Source organism: Perna viridis, chromosome 4 (assembly GCF_037379345.1).
Source record: "Perna viridis isolate PV_CMFRI_1.1 ecotype Kerala chromosome 4, ASM3737934v1, whole genome shotgun sequence".
NCBI lineage: Eukaryota > Metazoa > Mollusca > Bivalvia > Mytilida > Mytilidae > Perna > Perna viridis.
Genome location: NC_142448.1, coordinates 6,098,232 through 6,120,294, shown reverse-complemented (window position 1 = coordinate 6,120,294; position 22,063 = coordinate 6,098,232). Strand labels below are relative to the sequence as shown.

General features: G+C 30.8%; 1 protein-coding gene across 2 annotated transcripts; it reads right to left on the bottom strand.

Annotated features, from left to right (window-relative positions):
• Positions 1-2,503: 2,503 nt before the first annotated feature.
• On the bottom strand, positions 2,504-20,237 carry LOC148618640 (uncharacterized). Of its 2 annotated transcripts, XM_088577733.1 has the most exons (7): positions 20,078-20,237; positions 17,638-17,922; positions 16,808-16,972; positions 12,090-12,326; positions 8,443-8,526; positions 7,097-7,175; positions 2,504-6,404 (listed from the first exon to the last, which is right to left on the bottom strand). In XM_088577733.1, the coding sequence occupies exons 1-7, from the start codon at positions 20,127-20,129 to the stop codon at positions 5,771-5,773; spliced, it is 1,536 nt and encodes a 511-aa protein (XP_088433859.1). In that variant the 5' UTR covers positions 20,130-20,237; the 3' UTR covers positions 2,504-5,770. The 2 variants fall into 2 exon arrangements, with proteins under 2 accessions (XP_088433859.1, XP_088433860.1); XM_088577734.1 differs by lacking the exon at positions 12,090-12,326.
• Positions 20,238-22,063: the final 1,826 nt, after the last annotated feature.

Below are 22,063 nucleotides of genomic sequence, written 5' to 3'. Positions count from 1 at the left end.
TATGTAAGACTAATCTTTTTTTTTTTAAACCATGAAAACTGATACCTGTGAATATGGTCACTTAACAGAATTTGTGAAAATTAATATGTTTACAGTAATTTCTGCAAAACTCATTAATGATTCAAATGGATTGACCAATATAAAAACCAAAAGCATTTTATACATCCATTTTCTTGCAAGAAACATATCATTGCATACTTTTATCCTACCATTTGCCCCCCAATCAATCTGACTGCATGAATAACACAATGAGCTACTTTTTGATTTCAGTATATTTTTAACAGTAATTTTCCACATTTGAGTTTTTGGACTATAACTGAAGTGCTTCTGTAAAATTCCATGAAACTTCGTTGAATTATTTATTTCTGTTGATTTGTATTCCCATTTGACTTTTTATCAATTTCAAATTTTATGAATGCTTTGAGTTATGGGATTATTTTATTAAAATGGAGTTATTTCCTATCGGTCTATCATGTCAGATCCATCCTTGTCATACCATTGTGGGGACAGTTTAATCACCTCTGTTTGATCATAAATGTTCCTTTTAAGTATAAATGCAAGCTTATAGAGGACAGGCATTATTTATGCCATTGGAGCAGCTCTATTTATATTCAGTTGGTATTCTAGGTTTAATTTTTTACAATACTAAAAATCAATCCCAATGATCCTTTTGTAATATGGCACCGTGTGTTAGAATTTTAAATTAAATCCTAGTTGTTTTTCTTTTATGGTATGACACCTTGTAGTACAATTTCAATGAGATCCATTCACATTTCATCAAGTTATTGTCTGAACATCATAAAAATGCTTGTTTCTGGCCCTTGATTGCTGAACGGTTCAAGTCACAAACCCCAAAATCAATCCCAAGCTTGTGGTATGGCACATTGTTGTAAAATTTCATTAAGATCTATACTCTTATACCTAAATTATTGTCCAGACATGAAGTGTCTTAAGTAAGCCCTACATCTCCTGAGAGAGTCGATGGATTTCATTTAAATTTTTTGGAAGGTTAGGCATTATATGCAGATGTGCATGAAGAAAAATAATTATTGTTTGATGCTTGCAAAAGTAGTCTTTCTATCTTAATCAAAGTCAACTTGAAGCAGAGGGTATTCTCATTGTGACTTTGCTCACTTTGCCTTTTTTTATTGGTGTTTGTTACTTAGGTATTTAGCAAACAACCATGTGAGAAGTTAGAATGCCAAAGAGCATCATTTTTCCATCTCATGCCATGCTATTTTATAAGTTCTTTGTTAATGTTACTATTTATTTATTTGGTAGCTATTGAGATAAATTTACAAGTAAAGTCATAAAGATAGTTTTTTTGTTATTTTATTGACACATGTATTGTATTGACAGTGGATTTTTGTTTTAAAAATGCACAACCAATTAGTCAGAAAGAAACATAAATAAAAAAAAAAGGAAAATACTTAATGTCTTCAGTGTTTTAACTGTATTTAAGGTTGATAAATACCTAATGTTTTCAGTGTTTTAACTGTATTTTAGGTTGATAAATACCTAAAGTTTCAGTGTTTTAATTGTATTTTAGGTTGATAAATTCTTTTAACATGTAATTAGATGCATGTCTTTAATGTTGTGAATTTATTTGCAATTTACAGGTATTTAGTTAGTAAAATCCGATGTACATCATAAACTGACGGAATCAAAGGTCCATATCAGCTATTCTCACCTGTTGTCTTTAATGGTCCATTGTTGCTCAATGTCAGAACATAATTTGACTGAGTGAAATGTGTTTGATCTAATAAACAGTATCATGTATGGTGTATTGAGGATAATCAACAGCACAGCTTCATAATCTGGAGAAGTCAGATATATGACTTAACACAATATTAATGCATATTTTTAATAGTATTTTTTTATTTAGAACTCTATAGTATGTTAAAGGTTTTACCAATCAGAATTTTTTTCTTAAGATGTATGAGTTTTAACCTTTATTTTAGGATAGTGATAGATTTTGTGATTTCACTTGTCAACAAACATGTGTTGGTTTTTTTTATCAAGGTATTCATCTCATTGCTTCAGCAAAATTGAAAGAGTGAGTGTTAATTGATTTATTCTGCAAACACTTAGAGATATTCCAGTGCACTTAAAAGGTCTGATCATTTCATAGCTCAATGAAAGTTTCTTATGTCAGTGCTATTTTGCTTGACAGTAATGCCCTGTGTTGCATAAGTGCTAAATGTTTTACCATAACTGTTAAAGAGAACAATGACTTGACTCCTCACTATTCTGATGTAGAATAAAAAAATATATCAAATCTTGTTTTATATCAGATTATACACATATTTTAATATTTTGTGATAAAAATTTAAAGATATGCCATCATATCAATTATTCATATCTTCAACTAACAATTCCTGACTTGGATTAGTGCTTCCTTTGTTTTCAAAACTGAATTCAATTCCATGCTTTGGAGCTCCAGAAAGCTACCATTTGAACCAGGAAAGGCTTGGTAGTAAACCTCAAAGAGAAAACAAATAGAAAAGTTCAATGCAATTTATTACAGTATGTAAAAATTATATATTAAAATGTTATGTAAAAAATAAAGGCAAAATAAAAATTACAACAATCAATGATGAAAAGAGAATTTCCATGAATTCATTTTAATATGTACATTAATGTATATTGAAAATGCTTCAAAATTATGACTAGAAATAGTTATAATCACATTTAAATCTTGATTAAATAGGTATAAATGATTTGACCATAATATTAAGTCCAAGATTTCACAAGCAGATCATGGCAAATTTTTGGAAATTTTGTAGATTAAAAACTAATTACATTAGCAAAGATTTCCTGTTACCAGTAATATCAAGGTAGAACTAAAAATCTGTGTGTTTTATATATTAACTTATTAAATTAACCTTCAAGTACAAACAGTATAATAGGTGGAACCAGTGGGCCTCATCAAATATAGTATGTTATACCGGAGACTTCAGTTATTATCTGGGAAACTTTACAACTGTAAAGGTAAATGTTCATCCATATCATCCACAAATACTGTAATAACTGTAAAAAAAAAATGCTTCCCTGTGTGCAGGTAGATACAACCACAGAAGAAAAATCCTAAACACACAAGTCAAGCTTGATACAGCTCTGAATTTTGATTGCCATTAGATATTTGACACAAAATGATAATTTGACCAGATAGCACTAAAAGATACAATCACAAAGAGAGAGACTAACTTTCAAAAAAGTTACTGACCGGACCATACAAATGCTTGCTTGTTGTCCCTCATTCTTTTAAAATTGTTTCAAGTAAAAAAAAACAAATCAATTCCAAATTTCTTGGTGTGGTATGGCACCTTGATGAATAATTTTATAAAGATCCATACACTTATACTCACAATATTGCCTGAAAACCAAATTATCTCTGAAAGACTGACACAATACCATAATACAACAAAAGTAGGTACCCCACAAAATATAGTTATTATCTATCTAAAATCTTGGATCACTTGATTACTCTTCCAATATAATACAAAAATACTTGTCTTGAAGACCCTTGACTATATCAAGGGAGTCTAGGATTTCAGGTTGGGTGGAGGTGAGGATGTCATTAAAATTAAATGGCAAGCAAAACGTGGCATGGAAAATTTTGGAGACAGAATTTAAGAAAACATCAAGATTGCATGCAAAAAAGTTATTTTTTCCCAATTTCAGGGCATGCCCAACACTCCCATCCTTGGATCAATGACTGTATCTGGTACTGATCAAATTTCAATGAAATACATATACATGCTGCTAAAATTCTATATACTGCTAACATATTTACAGTGCAATGGTTACAGTACAAATTGTCATATAAAATGGTTATTTAAATCACACAACACACTACTGCTAGGGAAGTACAATTCCATCTTCAATGACATGAGATGTTTTAACCTTTCAGATAAAAATCACAGCAGCTATAGAGAAAACACATATCAGACAGATAATGGGACTATTTCAGATGAAGAACACTACTACAATTAAGTTGAACAACTTTTCTGTAAATTAAGAGAACTATTCTTCAACTTCCAAAGCTACTTTTCTATTAAGGTTACATATATAAATGAATTGATGAATTGACTACTGAATGTAATGTATTGCTAAGGAGGTAGACCTAGGGTAAGGTACACAACTCTTACAAATCATTGGAACATTTGTATTCACTATTTTACATCAATCTTATGTAAGCATCAAAGTAACTTGGACTGGTTTCATTCTTTTTCAAAGAAAAGCTTGAAAGGCTTTGGTGAAACTAAATATGATACAAACATTATATATAAATCATCTAAATAAAAGTCAACAATGATGGATCCTTAAACACCATGTGGAACATAACAATAAATTAAATAAATGTCTAAATATGTTTAACATCACCAAATGATGGCAAAATGGTAAATTTTACATTGAATATTTTGGATAACCGATATCTATTTTCAGCATAAAACTAATAAAGTTCAAGATCTTGAACTTTATTAGTTTTATGCTGAAGAAGGATATTGGTTATCCGAAATATTCAATATATATATATATATACGACCATATATATATTTGAAAATGATTTCAAGAGTTTTGTCTACCTCCTTAGATCAAGTTTATGATAGTTCTATATACATATAATCAATCCAATATGTACATAACATGTATTCAGAAATAAACTTAAGAACAATTACAAAAATGTCCACACAAAAATCTCACCTGAGAGGACAAAACTTAACAACACCCTATCTGATATTGATAACAATGGTGTGAACACGTGTTTACAGATTGACAAAAATGACACATATTGGATCATGAAATCGTGTTTTAAAACAATACAACAGTAAACAATAAACAACCTTTTGTCTACAACGTTGAAAAAAATTGTTTTATAGTAGAAGTTAGTAAGAAAATTTTAGTTCCTTGATTGTTACAGAACATATTGCTGATTAAAAGCTGGAAGAACATAGATTATTACAAACACATTTTATTTCTTATATCTTGTTAACATGCTTTATGGATTTAAAGTACCTCTTGATAACAATATATTCTTTCTTTTTTACAACATAAGTGTATATCATAAGATCATGATTTTATACAATAAAAATTGTATAATATATGCCATTAGGTTGCAAGCTTTCGGATTTACAAACATAATTTGTTTATGCTAAATAGACCAATACTACAACTGTTCACATGGTAAGATTAAATGATCTATAGATATGATATGATTATGAGAAAACATGATCATTTCACTATTTTATATTGATGTCAAGAGACATTCTGCACAATTTGTAAACTATTTCTCAATCATTACAATTTATATTTATACCAAATAAAATTATTCTGTAGATTCTTGTCCAAATCTCATGAAAAATTGAGACTTAAAGAGATTTTATTCTCCATTTCATAATATTACCTGCTACAATTTCTAATCTCAAACTTTAAATGGTTTACATTGTTATAATTTTCAAAATACATTATCGATCACTTTATTCAGAAATTTTTTTAAAAATTGATAGCATTAACTAAAATGTGGACAGATAAAAAAAACAATATTGTTTATGGTTTTCAGAAATATTACAAACTGAGATATCACCTAAGATCAAGAATTTACAAATTACCTTGACAAAGTCGTGTAGATGAAAAGTCTAAAACAAGACCTTGCATTTTAGTATAGGTAGTTTATTTTATTTTGTTTCTGGGGCAAATCAAATAAAAATTGAAGATGCTAACTTAAATTCGACTGAGTGAAATGTGACAATACATATTAGTGTTTGTTCTAATGAACAATATCATATAATGGGTCAGACTTTGTGTCAGGACTGTCACTCTCATCATAATCAAGCACTTCTAACTGACCATTGTCTAGAGGGTTGCTCTCCTCGTAATCCAGAATTGCTAATTCATCCTCGTTTGGGGTTGATAATTCTTCACGCTGGAAGTTTTCATTGCTATATAAAGGCTCACTTTCCTTCAAATTGTTTTGCTTTTCTATGGCTCTGTTATTAGCCTGGAGATTGGTAAGTTTTGGTCGGTTAGCACTCATATCAATATAGTCATTTTCATTATTTAGTTTGCAAGTGGTGGAATCTTCTGGTAGATCTACTCTTGGTTTCTTTAAATCACTATCCCAATCTTCAATACTGTTATCTGTGGAACCACCTTCAGCACCTTTAGGTTTCAGCTGATCATATCTATTGACACCATGATTAACTTCCTTTGTTACCTGTTCGTACAATCTGTTCATTTCATTGGTGTCCATGTACATATGACTTTCTGGTCGTCCATTAATTGTCACATGACCATTCTGGTCACTCTGTGATACTGGTGTGTACCCTTGTGTATATCCTCTCATGTAGTCTGTGTTCTCAAACTGTACAACTAAGTCATCACTCTCTCTCTTCTTCCTCCTCCTGTATAAAGTTAACATTACAATTAAATCCTATAGCTTTTACATTGAATCTCTGTTTATTTTGTTTTGATCATCAAAAACAAGTGAAAAATTCTGAAGACAAAACTGTGAAAAGTTGATCCATAAATACAAACATGGAAAATTATATGAAAATACATGTAGATGTGCCTGCCTTGGCGTAGATAAATATTTGTTTCCTTCAACTGAATAATTGAAGACGTCAAACTTTAAAATTACATTGTTCCTCTGACAAGAAATGATCATTTAGAGACAAATTTTATGGCTGAATTAGTGTTTATAGAAAGAAAACTTGTAAATTCAAAGACTTGGAGGCATCAAGAATCTGATGTCACTGATGATGTGTTAACAAAGCATTTCAACAGCTATTTGCATCCACCAAAACAAGATTGATGAGAACAAATTTTCAGATACAACTCAGATATCTCTATTCCAAAGTCCAATTGATATATCGGTGAAAATGACAAAATTTTAGAAATCCTAACTCTGCCTTTAAAAAAATGTAGGCATGAACTGTGAAAATGTATACACACATGTACATGTATTCTAAAAGTAACTGAGTTGTCATAATCAAATTCATTCTTATAATGTGTTTAGCTAAAAGTTTTGTTTATTATTTTTGGCAGTTTCCTGATCTAATAACTTTTAGAAAATTCTGTATAGATATTTACTAACCTTCTCCTGAATAAAATGAAGATCATACCAACTATCACGAGTACAACAAATCCTCCTAATACCAAACCTATAATGGCTCCTGTAAATATCAATTACAAGAAATGAAAATTCATATACTTTATGAAGTTAATATGTCAGATATCTTCTTTAACATAAAAACAAAAGTACTATAACAATAGATTGGTCTCACACATGACACAAATGATTTAAGCAAGGAAAACATATTTTTTTTACATTTCCCCTCTGGTCTCTTTAATATTTAAACTTCAAATACTTTTGAAGATGTACAATTTTGAAAAATGGGTGCAAGTCCTTTTGAGTGATAGCAGGAAACAGGATATTGACCCGTTTTTGTATGAACAAAGTCCAATAACTCCTGAACACCAAATTCAGAATTCTACTAAAATTGAAAAGAAGTGCACATTACCAGTAAAAGAGAAAAAAATCTAAAAAGTTTCATGAAAATAGGCATTTTTGAGTTGTATGAACTGAGGACAATGGACTGACAGACAGCAGTATACCATACTACATCCAATCTAAAACGACACATATAAAACTAGAAATGGGTTTGTGCTGAAAATCAAACTCTTTATTTATATTGCTGAACAAAATCTTTGTAAAATCTTATAATCTGTCCTCAACTCCTTCCATGGAATGAAGATTCAAGAATGGATAAAGAGTTGAATCAAAAGAATGGACATATACTAAATGTCATATAATAAGTGGGATATGAAGAGCATAGAAAAAGTAAAAAGAGAGGCAAAACTGTTTTGCTTTAACTTCAATTTTAAAGTAGCTCTTGTCCAGAAAATATCATTGACAACTTGCAGCTCTGTACATGATCACTAATGTTACATGTGATAAATTTGTACTGAGTTCACATAATCAAAATGACATGACTAAGGTTAAGTGACTAATCATTTCTAAATGCTTGGCATAACTTCATAGTGCTAAAACTCATGCATGAAATAATTATTGGTTTATTTTTCTCAAAAGCAGGTTAAACCTTTACATCAGTGTACAATAAATTAGTAAAATTATCCTTTGAGCTTTTTGTAACATCAGAATACACATTTTGTTATGCAAATTATATAATCACTCCTTCAATTTAAAGTTAGTTTTTTTTTTTTTAAATTTGAGTAAATGTTGGAAGTTTAAGGTTCAAGCGGTGTGTTTTATAACACAATACTTTTAGTATTGCTAATAATTTAAATTCAATAAGATAACAAAGTTTTCGTCTTGTACCCCCTTTTGTTCAGTATACAGGTCTTAATTCATCCTAACTGTTATCACCTAATCCTATCTCCTACCCCCTCTTTTATTCAGTATACATGCTGTATTTATACCTTTACTTGTATCACTTAGTCCACTGTCTTTATCTTGTCTTGACCTCTCTATGTTATTGGCAACTTGGATACCTATTGATGAATCTGAAAGAAAAAGGCAAATACCTTAACAAAGTTAATTTCCCTGAGGTCTGATTTTCTTCTAAAAGGAAATTATCAAATAAAGTATTGGACAAACAACTAAATCTAAGAATTGAACATCATAATTTATGGGTGTTTTCTCAGTATATGATGAAAAGAGTAAAATCTCTGGTTATAATTTCAAGACCATAAAAAATCATGTATTACAAAAATCAGACTTGAGTGATTACTACTCTGTTGGGAAAGTAGACCCGCCGATTCAGGACTGCAGCAGTAAGTATTCCCCGCCTCTAATTTGGGAAGGATAAATATTTTAGGCATACTAGGTCATAAATACAGTTAAACCTTCCCTGACTGATATGTTCAGTTTAAGCAGGTATATAGTTTGCACAGGTAAAAAATGCATTGAAAATTATATATGTGGGAAACATCTTCTCTGTTTATTTTGGGATTAGTTTAAACATTTTTAATTGTACTGCACATAATATGGGTGCCCCATATCATCAGAAAACACCTATGTTCTCCCCCAAGGACCCTATTTAAATTGTACAGGTTATTTTGCTCGGACGTTAAACCCCAACAATCAATCAATCTGTAAATAAAAGAAACAATGAAAAACAATTTACATTTTGTTTATTTTGATCTCCTGGGCTGCAGTGTTACACACAAACTTCTCGTTTATAGTATGAAGTATTTTAGAAGTTCTTTTCAGACTGTGAACAAAAGACATTTGTAACTCCCATTACTACTGTTTTAAATAAATCTGCTTTCTCAACACTGTAATAGAGTGTGTAAGTTGTCTTTCACATTTATTTCTAAGTTAATAACGTAAAATAATTTTCACTTTCTCACTCAAGTTTCAAGTAGCTACTTAACGAGCTTTAGTACAGGAAACAACATTTGTATAATAGTCCTCATCAGATATAATGACAGCAAAAATATTTAAAACATACAAAATTTTAAATCAAATTAAAATATAAGCTTAGACTGTTCCAGTTTAATTCATTTCAAGTAGAGATTTCAATGTTAAAAGAGGATTTATAAAATATAAAGAAATACAGCATAATGGTGCAACGTATTGATTAATTATCAGAAAGAAACATATATTCAATGGAATAGACTGCAAGGAAATCAATACAAATATGTACAGCAGTGTCAACATAGAGGCTCTACTGACGGGTTTTACAGAAATCATATCCTGTTACTTAGGTCTAGGGACTCCACTGGGTTTTACAGAAATGATATCCAGATTTTGTTGGTTTCATATTAAAATGAATTCATATTTTCAGTTTTTATATCTTGGTTTTCAGTATCACATTATAAACTGGACAAAATTATCCTCATATATTCATCCTGATTTAAATGCTTTAATTCTAAGGCAAATGATCTTATCAAAAAATGTTCAAAGTCCATAACTTAAGCACAAACTAGAGATAATTTCCGACTGGTAGTTGATAAAAAGAATTTTTTTGTGATAATTTTGACTTATGAGGCACTTTGTACATTCTAACACTGGTGTGTAGGATGACATTTCTTCAAAGTATAAAAACCTATTATGTAACTGAAGAATTTAAATAAATAGAAACAGAACATATGTTTTTTATGACCTCCATTCAGTAGGCTATTGCTCATGAAATCATTGGAGAATCTTATTTATTACTGCTGTAAATATTTAGGTGACTCATTTACTGAATCAACTGCTAAAACACTGAAGTCACCATGGATCTGGGATTTATCATTTTTCAGTCTCTAATATAGTGTCTAGCTATACTTTAATAAAATACTTGCAAACTAGAGAGTACATAGGATCAGTAATTAATCTGTGAAAACTTAGAAAAACGGAAGACAACACCTCCCTTGAATGGTTTAAGTGTGTGATATATTTTAACATGCTACGCCTACACATAATTAGAACATTATGAGTGAAATTTTATACTCTAGGAATGATTTAAACAAACAAGACACTAATATGTCATATCTTCATTATTATTACTAGGTGTATATGATTGTGGCTACCAACACATACAGATAGAGATGATTCAAATCTGAACATTATTATTCTGAATTGTTATTTTACATGTCAGAAAACTAATGAACAAGGCCAAAATAAACCAGACCCTGTCAGAGTTGACCTTTGATATAAAAAACAGATGAAAATTCTCAGACCTCTGTCTTTACACTGACTAACACACATCTCCACAGCTAATTACCAACATTATGACAATATTTGCTCTTTACTCCTTTTTCATCATCTGATATTAAAGCAGTTACTTTCTATTGCATATGATTAAGTTAAATACCACATACATGTTTTTCTTAAATCCTAAAACTCAAAATGTGTCTTACACAACCTTTCATTGAACTGCTACTTAACCATTGTGAGGTGTTTTATTATAACCATACAAATGTACAGAGAAAAATAATGATCCCTAATACTAGATTGCTGGCTTATTCTGTGTCTTGTTATGTAACCAAAAAATCAAATTTTAAAAACTAAATGTGCTACTTAGTACATGTAGGAACCTTAAATCACAAGGTAGACATAAGAAGCACAAAACTTATGACTGACAGACATACAAGATCTGTAATAAGAAACTGACTGCTACTGAAATTCAATTCTCAGAAGAAGTGAAAAGTCATTTGATATTATCATGATCAACAAATTTAGTACATTTACTGAGAAGTGTGATCTAAGTAAACACACAGTACCACAAATTTAGTACATTTACTGAGAAGTGAGATCTAAGTAAACACACAGTACCACAAATTAATTATAACTAACGATTTTCCTGAACTGTCACAGATTTTATTATATTAGAATGGGGCATAACAAACATACTTTGAAACATGCAACAAAATTCCACATGCACCAAACATCAGTCTAACTTAACACATGAACAACCTACATGTACATGATAACTTACACATGTGATAAAACTCTAGACAATAAAAAAAATTATGACTTGCTACAGTGATTTGACAAGGAATATCAAGTTGTAATGTTTGGTGTACAATTTCAATCCTTAATATTTACATTCTGTCAATTTCAATCCTTAATATTTACATTCTGTAACTTATTTTAAATAAACAGAAAGGATGAAAAATTTTCAATTAAAATAGAACTGAAGTAGAGACAAGAAATACTTTAAACAGGCATATGAAAGACATGCTAAAAGACTTATCTAATTATGTAAAATCTCTCAAGATGAACAATCTCGTATTGCAGTAACCTAATAACAGTTTTTCATTCACCTATAATCATAATCTTCCTTTAAAATTTCATCAAACTCCAGTGAGCATTTTAGAAGAAGTTACACTTGCAAGGTTTTAACATGGGATTGGGTTATTTCCTTTTCAGAACAGTACCTGTAAATGTGTCTAATCACAAAGCAGCGATTTTTTCAAGAAGATTTAAGTGATGTAGCTATATAATTCAAAATTTTAAGAGATGACAACCCATGCATATATAATGTATATCTGAAGCACAGGGAAAGGGAAGGACTAGCACTATACACCTGAATGTAGCTGGACTAAAATGATACATGTACATGAACAGATGAACAAACCTGTAGGACTTTGTCTTATTGAATTATAAACTTTCTTGACATAAGATTCATCATGAATAATTGGAACAAAGTTGATATCATCAGATGTGCTGGTATTTGGTTGTTTGGTAGGTATCATGGCAGTGCTCACTATGGTACTTGTCGCCATGGTGGTGGTTGTCATGGTAGTGGTTGTCTTGGCAGTTGTTGTAGTTGGCAAAGGAGTTGTAGTGGTGGAAGTAGTAGTCGTAGGCATACCTTTATACAGGAAAAAGTCAGTCAGAGAGAATACCACTGCCAGACAAAGTGAATACCAGCGAGATAAGCATTAAAGCTAATGATGAATGGTAGGAGAATTGTGCTATAGTGCATGCTGTAAACCCTTCACTACTACTACACATATACAAAATATATAGAGTTACAGAGGAAAATAAAAAGGATACGCTTGTCCCATATAATCATGTCTCTATTTTTAAAATGAACATGTAATTGTGATTGAATGTACAAAAGAGAAATTGCGACATATGTTTTTTATATGTTTCTGAAACATATGAAAAACATCTGTTTTTCCATGTGTTTTTCATATGTTTAGGACAACCATGAAAAGTAAATGAAAAATATGTTTTCAATTAAAACATAAATATATGATATTATCTCATTGCAATATGAATAGTATTTCCAAGATGATTTCAATCATTAAAGCTACATCTTTTCATTTGAATTGTGGCCAAATATGCATTTCATGAATTTTAATGAACAAAAATAGATATATTTCCATACCAGTTCTAAACATATGTTCCCATATGTTTTGAAACATATGTTGCAGTTTTCCCTGTGCACTGCTTTGACTGACTTGCCAAAAAACCATGCCACACATGCATTGATCTAAATACATGATTTAGAAGGTATGGTTCAGACACCATAAACCAATAGGGAAATCCACCCATTTTGTATAAACAATATCCCATAACTCAAAAACGTAAAATTGAAAATTTATGATAATCAAAAGGCAGCTTCCATCAATTCAAAAATTTACCTAAGTTTTGTAAAAATTGAAGAAAAGGTATTCAAGTTATTGTTTGGTAGGCGTTATATCACAATACATCCAGTCTAGAAAAATGGGCAAATAAAATATTTACCTTATTGACATTTCTTTCCCTGAGATAAGTTTTCATTCATACATGTAACTTATTTCCTTAAGTTTTCTTATTTGACATTCCAAGAAACTGAATTTCTTACAAGAAAAATTAAGACTAATTTCAGTAAGAAAGCTACAATTTTCATTATGCATTTTGTTAAAAAGCTAAAATACAGTAGCAAGCTTTAAAAGTCAAGACTGGAGAAGGTTTGTACCTTCAGTCTGCTTATACATGTACATGTAGCAAAAAATATAAGAATGCTTAGCAAGATTAAAAATGTGTTATATTATAGAAATGTGACATGTAACTTTTTAGTTAGAATACATTAACTTACATGATTAATTCATTAAACAAATTCTTAATATACCCTGTAGACACAATCAGCTTATATTACTCAATCTTTATTGATGTGTCTTCTTAATAAACCAAACACTTCCCAACTACATCATACCATCCCTTTTTCAATCTTAAACTCTTTTAAATGTTTAAAAGGCCCTCTGAAAAATTCTTAATATTTTAACATTCTACTTCAAATCAACATTTTCATTAACAATATATGTACAATATATGCCTAGCTTCTGCTGGTATGATTTATTCCTATACATGTACATGTATATTATCATATGAGTAATCTTTACAATTTCTTCCTGTACATATGTTTATCATGTGAGTAAGCTTTATGATTTGTTTCTGTACATATGTTTATCATGTGAGTAAGCTTTACAATTTGTTCCTGTACATATGTTATCATGTGAGTAAGCTTCTAACTGTTTTAGTTTGTTACAGCATGCTTTTGTCAACTTGTATGCACCTGTATACATATTATTCAAATTAGCTATTAAGAAATCTGATTCATAGAAATTTGATGTGATGATAAAAGGTACCCTGGCATTTCAAATTTTCAATTTGAAAATGGCCACAACTCCTAAATGGTAAAATAAAATACAAAATCATTTTAGTTTTGGTTTTTCAGCTCTTTAATTATTATTATTAGGGTGACAGAGAAATGAAAAGACTGCAGTCAAGTGGTTCATGTTATAATATACCTCACAACTCATCTTCATTTTTACCATATTTTAACCAAATTGAAGTTTAAGAGAAGTTCCCACGGCTGATATAAATATAAACCTAAACATCTTTATGGGTGTAAGATGGAATATACTTTCATTATGTATGAAAAGGTCACCTGATTATATAATACTTGCCGGTGTTGTAGACACTTAAACTGAGTGTAAAACATCCCTAACACAGCATGCATTAAACACTAGAAAAAACTGCCAAACATGCATTTACTAAATGTTACACATCTTTTCTCTACTACTGTAATTACATTATACTGAGGCTACAAAATTAATTGGTAAAATGTTCCTTACAGTTAACAAAAAAGGTTTGTACACTATAAGTGTTAATAAAATTAACAAAGGATTTTGAGATTTCTTAGACTTGTTACTTGGTTTTCAGAAGCAATTCACAGTATAAATATTAAGGTAAACTATACTGAATAAAATCTGGTAATTTCTCATTTTTAAATACATGTACTTATTAATGCAATAACCAATGAAATGCTTCACAGAACATAGCTTACTATGACTGCATAGGTCAAATCCAAGACAACTTGTACATTAGTAGACAAATGCCTGATACAGCTCCAACTTCAAATTAGATACATGTACATGTATAAATCAACATGTATGAAATAAGAAACCGAAACAGTTTATGAAAATGCTTATTTCCTGACTCTTTTTTATCTTAATTCCTAAATGGTTTGGACAATAAACTTTTTTGGTATATAACTTTGTAATACAAATCCAAAGAGATCCACAGACTTCTACTTCAGTCAAATTGTAGATCAGAAACTAGAAAAGTGTTTGGTTATAGGCAGCTTGTGGCACCTAATTTCTTCACAATTTTTTTGTCTTGTTTTTGAACCTTTTAATTTCCTAATTCTCAAACTGCTAAGGTCATACATCACAGTAGACCAATCAGATTTTTTTAAGAATGAAATTTTGTGGTAAAATTTCATAGAGATCCATACACTTATACTCTAAACTAGTTTTGGGTCCCATTTTTGGTGCCTAATTCCTGAACAGTTACAGTCATAACCCCCAAAATTATTTCAATCTTTCCTTTATGTGGTACTGAACCTTGTAATTACATTTTATCGAGATCCAACAACAAATATTCAAGTTATCACATAAAGAGTAAGTGTTTATGGACAACAAAAGGGCTATACCATCTAAGATTGCAAAATTTTTGCTATCCTAAAAAAAAACTTTATTGAGCTGTGGAATATTACCCAGAAGATGAATTTGAATCGAAATTAATAAAAATTCAACAGTAAATTTTCAACTGCACTTTCATGTACGTGAACAAATAATCCTTTTGACAAAGGGCTTTCTACCAAGACACTACTAGTATTTGAAAGGGCAATTAACATAATTGACTTTCAAAAGTATGACTTCATTTGAATGCTTACCATTAGAAGAATAAAATAACCCATGATATGCAGCTTTATACAACTGCAGAGGTTATATGACAAGTATGGACAGAACATTCAAGCTTGATACAGCCTTAAATTTGGATCATATATTTGACACAGCACAGAATGAAAGTATTGAAGCAGGATGGAAAATAGCAATAAAAATTCAACATTTTTGTGGTCCAATTTCCAAATTTAAATACTGAATATATTCAAAGACCATTTGATGACAAAAAGTCTTTAAAAGTAACGTTTTCATCTGAATTCATTAGACTTTAATATGGCTACAGTTTTTTTTCCACTTTTTGGTCCTTAGTTTGGATCATAATGGTTAACCCAAATATTAATCTTTATGTTACAATTTCATAGATATCTAGACAACTTTACTCATGATATGATGCAGAAATCAAAAAAGTTTTTTAAGACCACAAATTTGTATTTGTTTTAAATGTAAGTATCTTAAGGAAAATGAACTAAAACATAATCAACTTGTTCTAAAAATGTTAGCAAACAAGCTATCTAAAGTCTCCCAAGAATATCCCATAACCAAACCTTTTCAGCAACAGTTCAAATCTGTCTGGTGTAAGTATGAAATTCTGACATTCAAGCTTAGATTGTCAGGGCCTAATCTTAGGAGAGAAATTTGCCCTCACTTCTCCCATTTGTCAGTGACAGGGAGAAGTACATTCACAAAAATATCAATATTGTTATTTTTCAAACAGAATTTACTAAAACTTCTGTCTGTCATCAATGTTTATATATTATTGCCTGATTTACTGGTACATCTTTTGAAAAGATCACATCTACCATTAGTGATAGACTCATTGGTTTTAAAGAAAATTCTTGAAAGAGGCCATTAACAGTTACTAAGAAATCCAACATTTCATATAAAAGGGCAATTTCAGTCCAAAGGGGACACAATGTCCCTCTAATTCTTGAGTGTACCACATAATATAATCCTTACAATATTACACCTGTCATAAAAACATTCCTGAAGATTGTAACCAAATTATGGTATCTTAGTTTTTCAGATTTGAACTTCTGCTTTGATATCACATAATGCATTTGTAGTGTACTACAATGCACATTTTCTACATCAAGAACATGATATATATACTTACGAAACTGACAGATATATTTATATGTGAACATTCTATTATCACACATGTAATCATGCCATTTCCATCTGTCTCTTCTTCTCATACAAGCACAATCCTCAAAGGAAATAAACCCAAAAGTTTTACTTGGTTGTCCTGAATCCCAGTAACTGTAAGATTGTCTATCACCTGCACATGCAAAAAATGTATACAACTTCAATGACTGGAAACATTGAATATTTCTTAAATACACAGTATGGACCCAACTGGAATACAAATTGTTCCTGTTATGGCTGACAAAGGGTCTAAGCCTAACTGTTTAGATGATAAAAGATGAATTACAGTTAAGGTTGTTTAATTCATGATAAATAATGATGCCCTTATTATATTCACATATATACATGTATTAGGTACATGTATTAATGTGACACTGCTGACCAAAAAAGATTAAGATTAAATGGTGTTAGAATGTGACCAATGAATGTCCATTCATTTTTTCAACATACTGAATACTGATTTTTTTCAATCAATATGTAGAAAACAAAATTCTAATGAAAACCATTGTCAGAGAGTTGAGAAATAATAAGTATTAAAATCAAAATTATCACACACTTGTCTTTCCAAATATTTCATTTGTTTTATTTACTGGTACCAAATGTAAACCAGTATGTTACTAATTGATTTAAAAGTGTAATGTCAACTTGTAGTACATAGAAAGGTACTGGTATGCTTTCATATAAGCAATAGTTAAGCATTGATCATCATTTTATTATAAATTCATTTATATATACTCATGTATGTACATGTATTAAACTCTCTATTTCCCTCTCAAACCACAAAATTTTAAGACCTACCTGTGGTCCATTTCCATGCCCCACCTCCACGATTATGTAATCCAATCCAGGCACCATTATTTCTCCATCGTAACTGATTATCCATCCTATCTATCAGAAAGTCCATTGTACTTTTGTCAGGGATATGGACCATATCACCTCCCCAGGCTTCACACTGATGTCTAGCATCCACCCATGTTTTCTCATGATTTACAAATACATAACAGATACTATTGTGTGTATATACATTCCCATATCTCTGTAAGGATCGTACTATAGGCTGACAACTGTCTCCAGACACCAATACTGAAAAAAAAAAAAGCTTTAAAAAAATGTTTTAAAAAAAAGGAACTGTTGAGCATACAGTGTATTTAATGTACATTGTATTTGAAAATTTATTCTGATTCACAGAGCAATGAGTAGCAGGTGTGAACTTCCTAAATTGAAAAAAAAATGTTCCCAGTACTGTACTGCTACACTAGACAAGAGTATTCATACATGTACGTGAATGACCTCAATGCAACATGTAAATGTACATATGTACATGTAGCTTAACAGCAACCTAAACCCTGAGGGCTATTGAGTAATGCTGTAAAAGTAACTGGAGAGCTTAATTCACTTCTTTGCTCCACTATGGATCAAACCCTAGTCCCCTTGATGACAGTTCAGTGACAAACCATTTATCCAAAGAAATAATTCTTCTGCCCAGTCGATCAACTGTCTATTTAAATTTCACAACCCACTACAAGGCAGATATGCCATATTACCACTTTTAAAACTGAAAATTAACCAAATTACAAAATCACAAAAATGTCAATGGGCATGTACTAAATTATTTAACATACATGTGTATGTATCATCCAATAGAATCCTGTGTGAATTACTTTCTAGTGGAAACAAATGTAGTTTAATCTGGGGATATTTTATAATATTTAAATGTTAGTCAAATAATATCTGCTGGAAAAAAATTATGTGAAATAATATGGAAAGGTAAAGATTTCATCCAGTCTAATATCATGTACTGGTACATAATAAATGTCCATGTACACTATACTAACAGCATTACAAAAGAAAAACATGTAATACCAAATCAGAAAAAAAAGCATTGATATTGAATCCAAAAAGGACAAAGATACAATCAAATATACACTCCCTGTTGAGTCCTTGGATACAGGTACACAAATAAAATGGAAACCAAGAATATGCATGGTGAATACATGCATGTCAAAGAGACAACAACCCCACCAGGTTGAAAATGTCTGCCCAAGGCCACCCACTGGTGTTCAATAAACGATGGGGAAACCCTCACACCGCAGGACAAGCTGCAGCTGGCCCCAAAACATCATTATACAAAAGTACAGCAAAATAACTGCCACTTTATACTCTAGTAACATAAAAATAAACTACAGGTGAAAACAAAACAAGACATACAGAGGCCGGAAATTCCTAACTTGTGACAGGTGTAAAAATGTGGTGGGGTTAAAGTACTTTGGTAACCCTCCTTCTTTATAACCTGGCCAATGTGGAAAAAATATTGCACAATTAAACACATCCCTAAAAATCAGTTCAAATACAGTATATAAGTCATACAATAAGGACACAACCCATGTCATGCCATGTGTGTATAGTGTCTTAATTTCTATGTCAAGTCTCTATGAGCAAATCAAATTTAATACCAAAATGCTATCCTTAACGATTTTATAACAATATTTTAACTACATTCTTTACGAATGAGCCTATTCAAAGGTTTAGTTAACTTATTGAGTGAGTTTTGAGCTTTCCATGTTTTGTGTAGAATATTACTGTAAAAACAAAGGGTGAGAGATACCTGCACATACTAATCCTTTACAAGTACATCTGTATTTGAGAATGAGTTCCTTGTAACATTTAAAAAAATTCGTGAATGTTTTTATTAGCTTGTGATATCAAAAGGTTGATGAAGTTATTTCTCGATTATATAAAATTTCCTTTAGTTAAAATCTGAAACACTGTTACAAATACAAGCAAATCAAACCATTATACAATGTATATGTAAACATATATATATAATGGTGACAAGTGGGTGACACCGTCTAAAAATGGGTAGCTGACAATAGGAAATGAAAAATCATCCCTTCTGTTGTAAATTTTAGTGGTAAGTTTACCATTATCGATATGAATACTAAGAAGTAAGAAAAAAGGGACATTCTTTATTATCATATGATGTACATGTACATGTTTATTTACACGTACAATTTTTAAATGAGTGCGAAGTAATTAAGTTTGTATTTCATGTACATGTAATAAAATCACGAATAATAATTTCAGTGAAAGTAAAGGGAAAAAGATCAAACTTTTAAATACAATTTACAATGTATGTACTTTTATACTACAAGTACAAAGAAAACGTCTACTATAATATTATAATATTCATACGGTAAAATAGTACAAATTATTACAAAAAAAGACATAACACTCTTACCTGGTAATAGTATAGATACACAGAAAGTTAATACAACGAGTGTTATATCCATCTTCTTATTCTCACACCCAGAGAAATTATTATAAACATCAGTTTTCTCCAATGTCAAGGACGCATTAGTTATTATATATAGTCTATTTCACGATAAGGTCATGTTTCCGGTGGGTACGATCTAAAATGTGTAACCCGTACCCGTACCAAAATAATGGTTTGCTAAAATAACCACATTTACGGTATGTTAAGAACTGAAAAATGCATGAGATGTGGAAAATTCCGTTTCAATTCATATCTTATCAAGAAAATGATGTATATTTTTTTCTGATATTTCTTGTTTGATCAGTTTTCTGAAGTCAAAAGGTCTAAAATGTGTAACCGAAAGTTACCGTACCCAACTATTTACTGACTATTTCTCACTGTCCTGTCCGAATTTTACGTTTTTCTGAAACCCTTCAGAGGTTACAACATCACATTTGGATAAAGTTTTGAAATTGTTTTTAGAAAGAAGTGATTGAGTTTGAATTCCGCACCGTACATAGCGGAAATCCCCATACCAGCAAAGAATGGATACGATCTTAACTAAGTCGAATAAAGGTTACAGACCACCAATTCAACCAATGAGCATTTGGAACGTAGGCAAAAATAGTCCTACGCAGAAATTACCCCTGTTCCTCATAGTGCTGTGAAAAAAGTTCTCATCTTATTTAAAAAATTTAAACAGTTTCTGAAAGGAAAAACATTTCTGTACATTTTATAGGTGCATTTTGCTTCTTGTGATGTGAAGCCTAATCTCCATAATGATTTTTAAATATACCGCTATCTTGTGAAAATACTGGGATTTCCCATGCTATTTATAGACCCTTCACTTCCGGTGACCAGTACTGCACTGCAAGTCTGCTAACCCCACATGCCATTCTGAGGATTGTGAGCTGACATATGTAGAATCATGCTGATATATAGTCATCTGCAGGTTAAAGTTAAGGTAAAGTCCAGAGAAGCCATTGAATATTGTGAAATTAGCATAGAAGCCTATGGGAAGTGGAATTAGTGGTTTTTAGCCTAAACAGAGTCTGATGCGATTTTAACTTATCATCAATGAACATTTTTATAATATTATGATCTTCAAATGTCAAATATGCATTAAATTAGAACATATAACAAAAATACAGATTTTTTGGGTACAGGCATTTCGGGTTACACATTTTAGACCTTTTGAAAACAGAAAATCGAATAAAATCTTTTTTTTTTCGACAAACATTCTAAAAACCATTAATTCCAGCCTAGCCATCATGTCATTTTGTAAATATGTACCAACTTTCAGCCGGAAATAGCAAGAAATAATGAAGAAACTGACAAAATCGTTTTTTTTTTGTTTTTTTGTTTGGTACGGGGAAAAGTTGATACTAGTACGGGTACGGGTTACACATTTCAGAAAGCATTTAAAATTTTTAAATTCCACTGATTGAAACCAAAGTTATAGCCAAAAATGTATCGAAAAATGTCCGTCCTGTTTTTTCTTGTCCTGTTAATAGACCGACCCCCACATTTTAGACTATACCTTTCCGGTGTGTGCTTTCTCCGACGTCCGCGTTATCAAGATCTCAAATCAGAAATTTGACGAAAACTCGCAATTACAACAAAAATTCATGAACAAAATATTATCACCATGAGAGTAGTTTTTTTTAGACTATAACTATAACTATATTATCAAGTAGGTAAAGGTGAAGAAAACACACACACTACATGCCATAAACGTCTATGCCCGGTGCGCTGACCGCGCATCCTCGCGTTTTCTTCAGAAAAAAATGGTTGAAATGAAAGAAAATCACTTTTTTTGTGAATCAGCGCGCCCTCTCCGTTCTTCAATTCCTGTATCCGCCCTGTAGACTTTAACATAAACATAGATTATGCAGTGCGTTTGAAATCTCAACTTCATGACAAATAACAATTTTACTTTCAAATTGTAAACTTCCCTACTCTTAGTGGTCA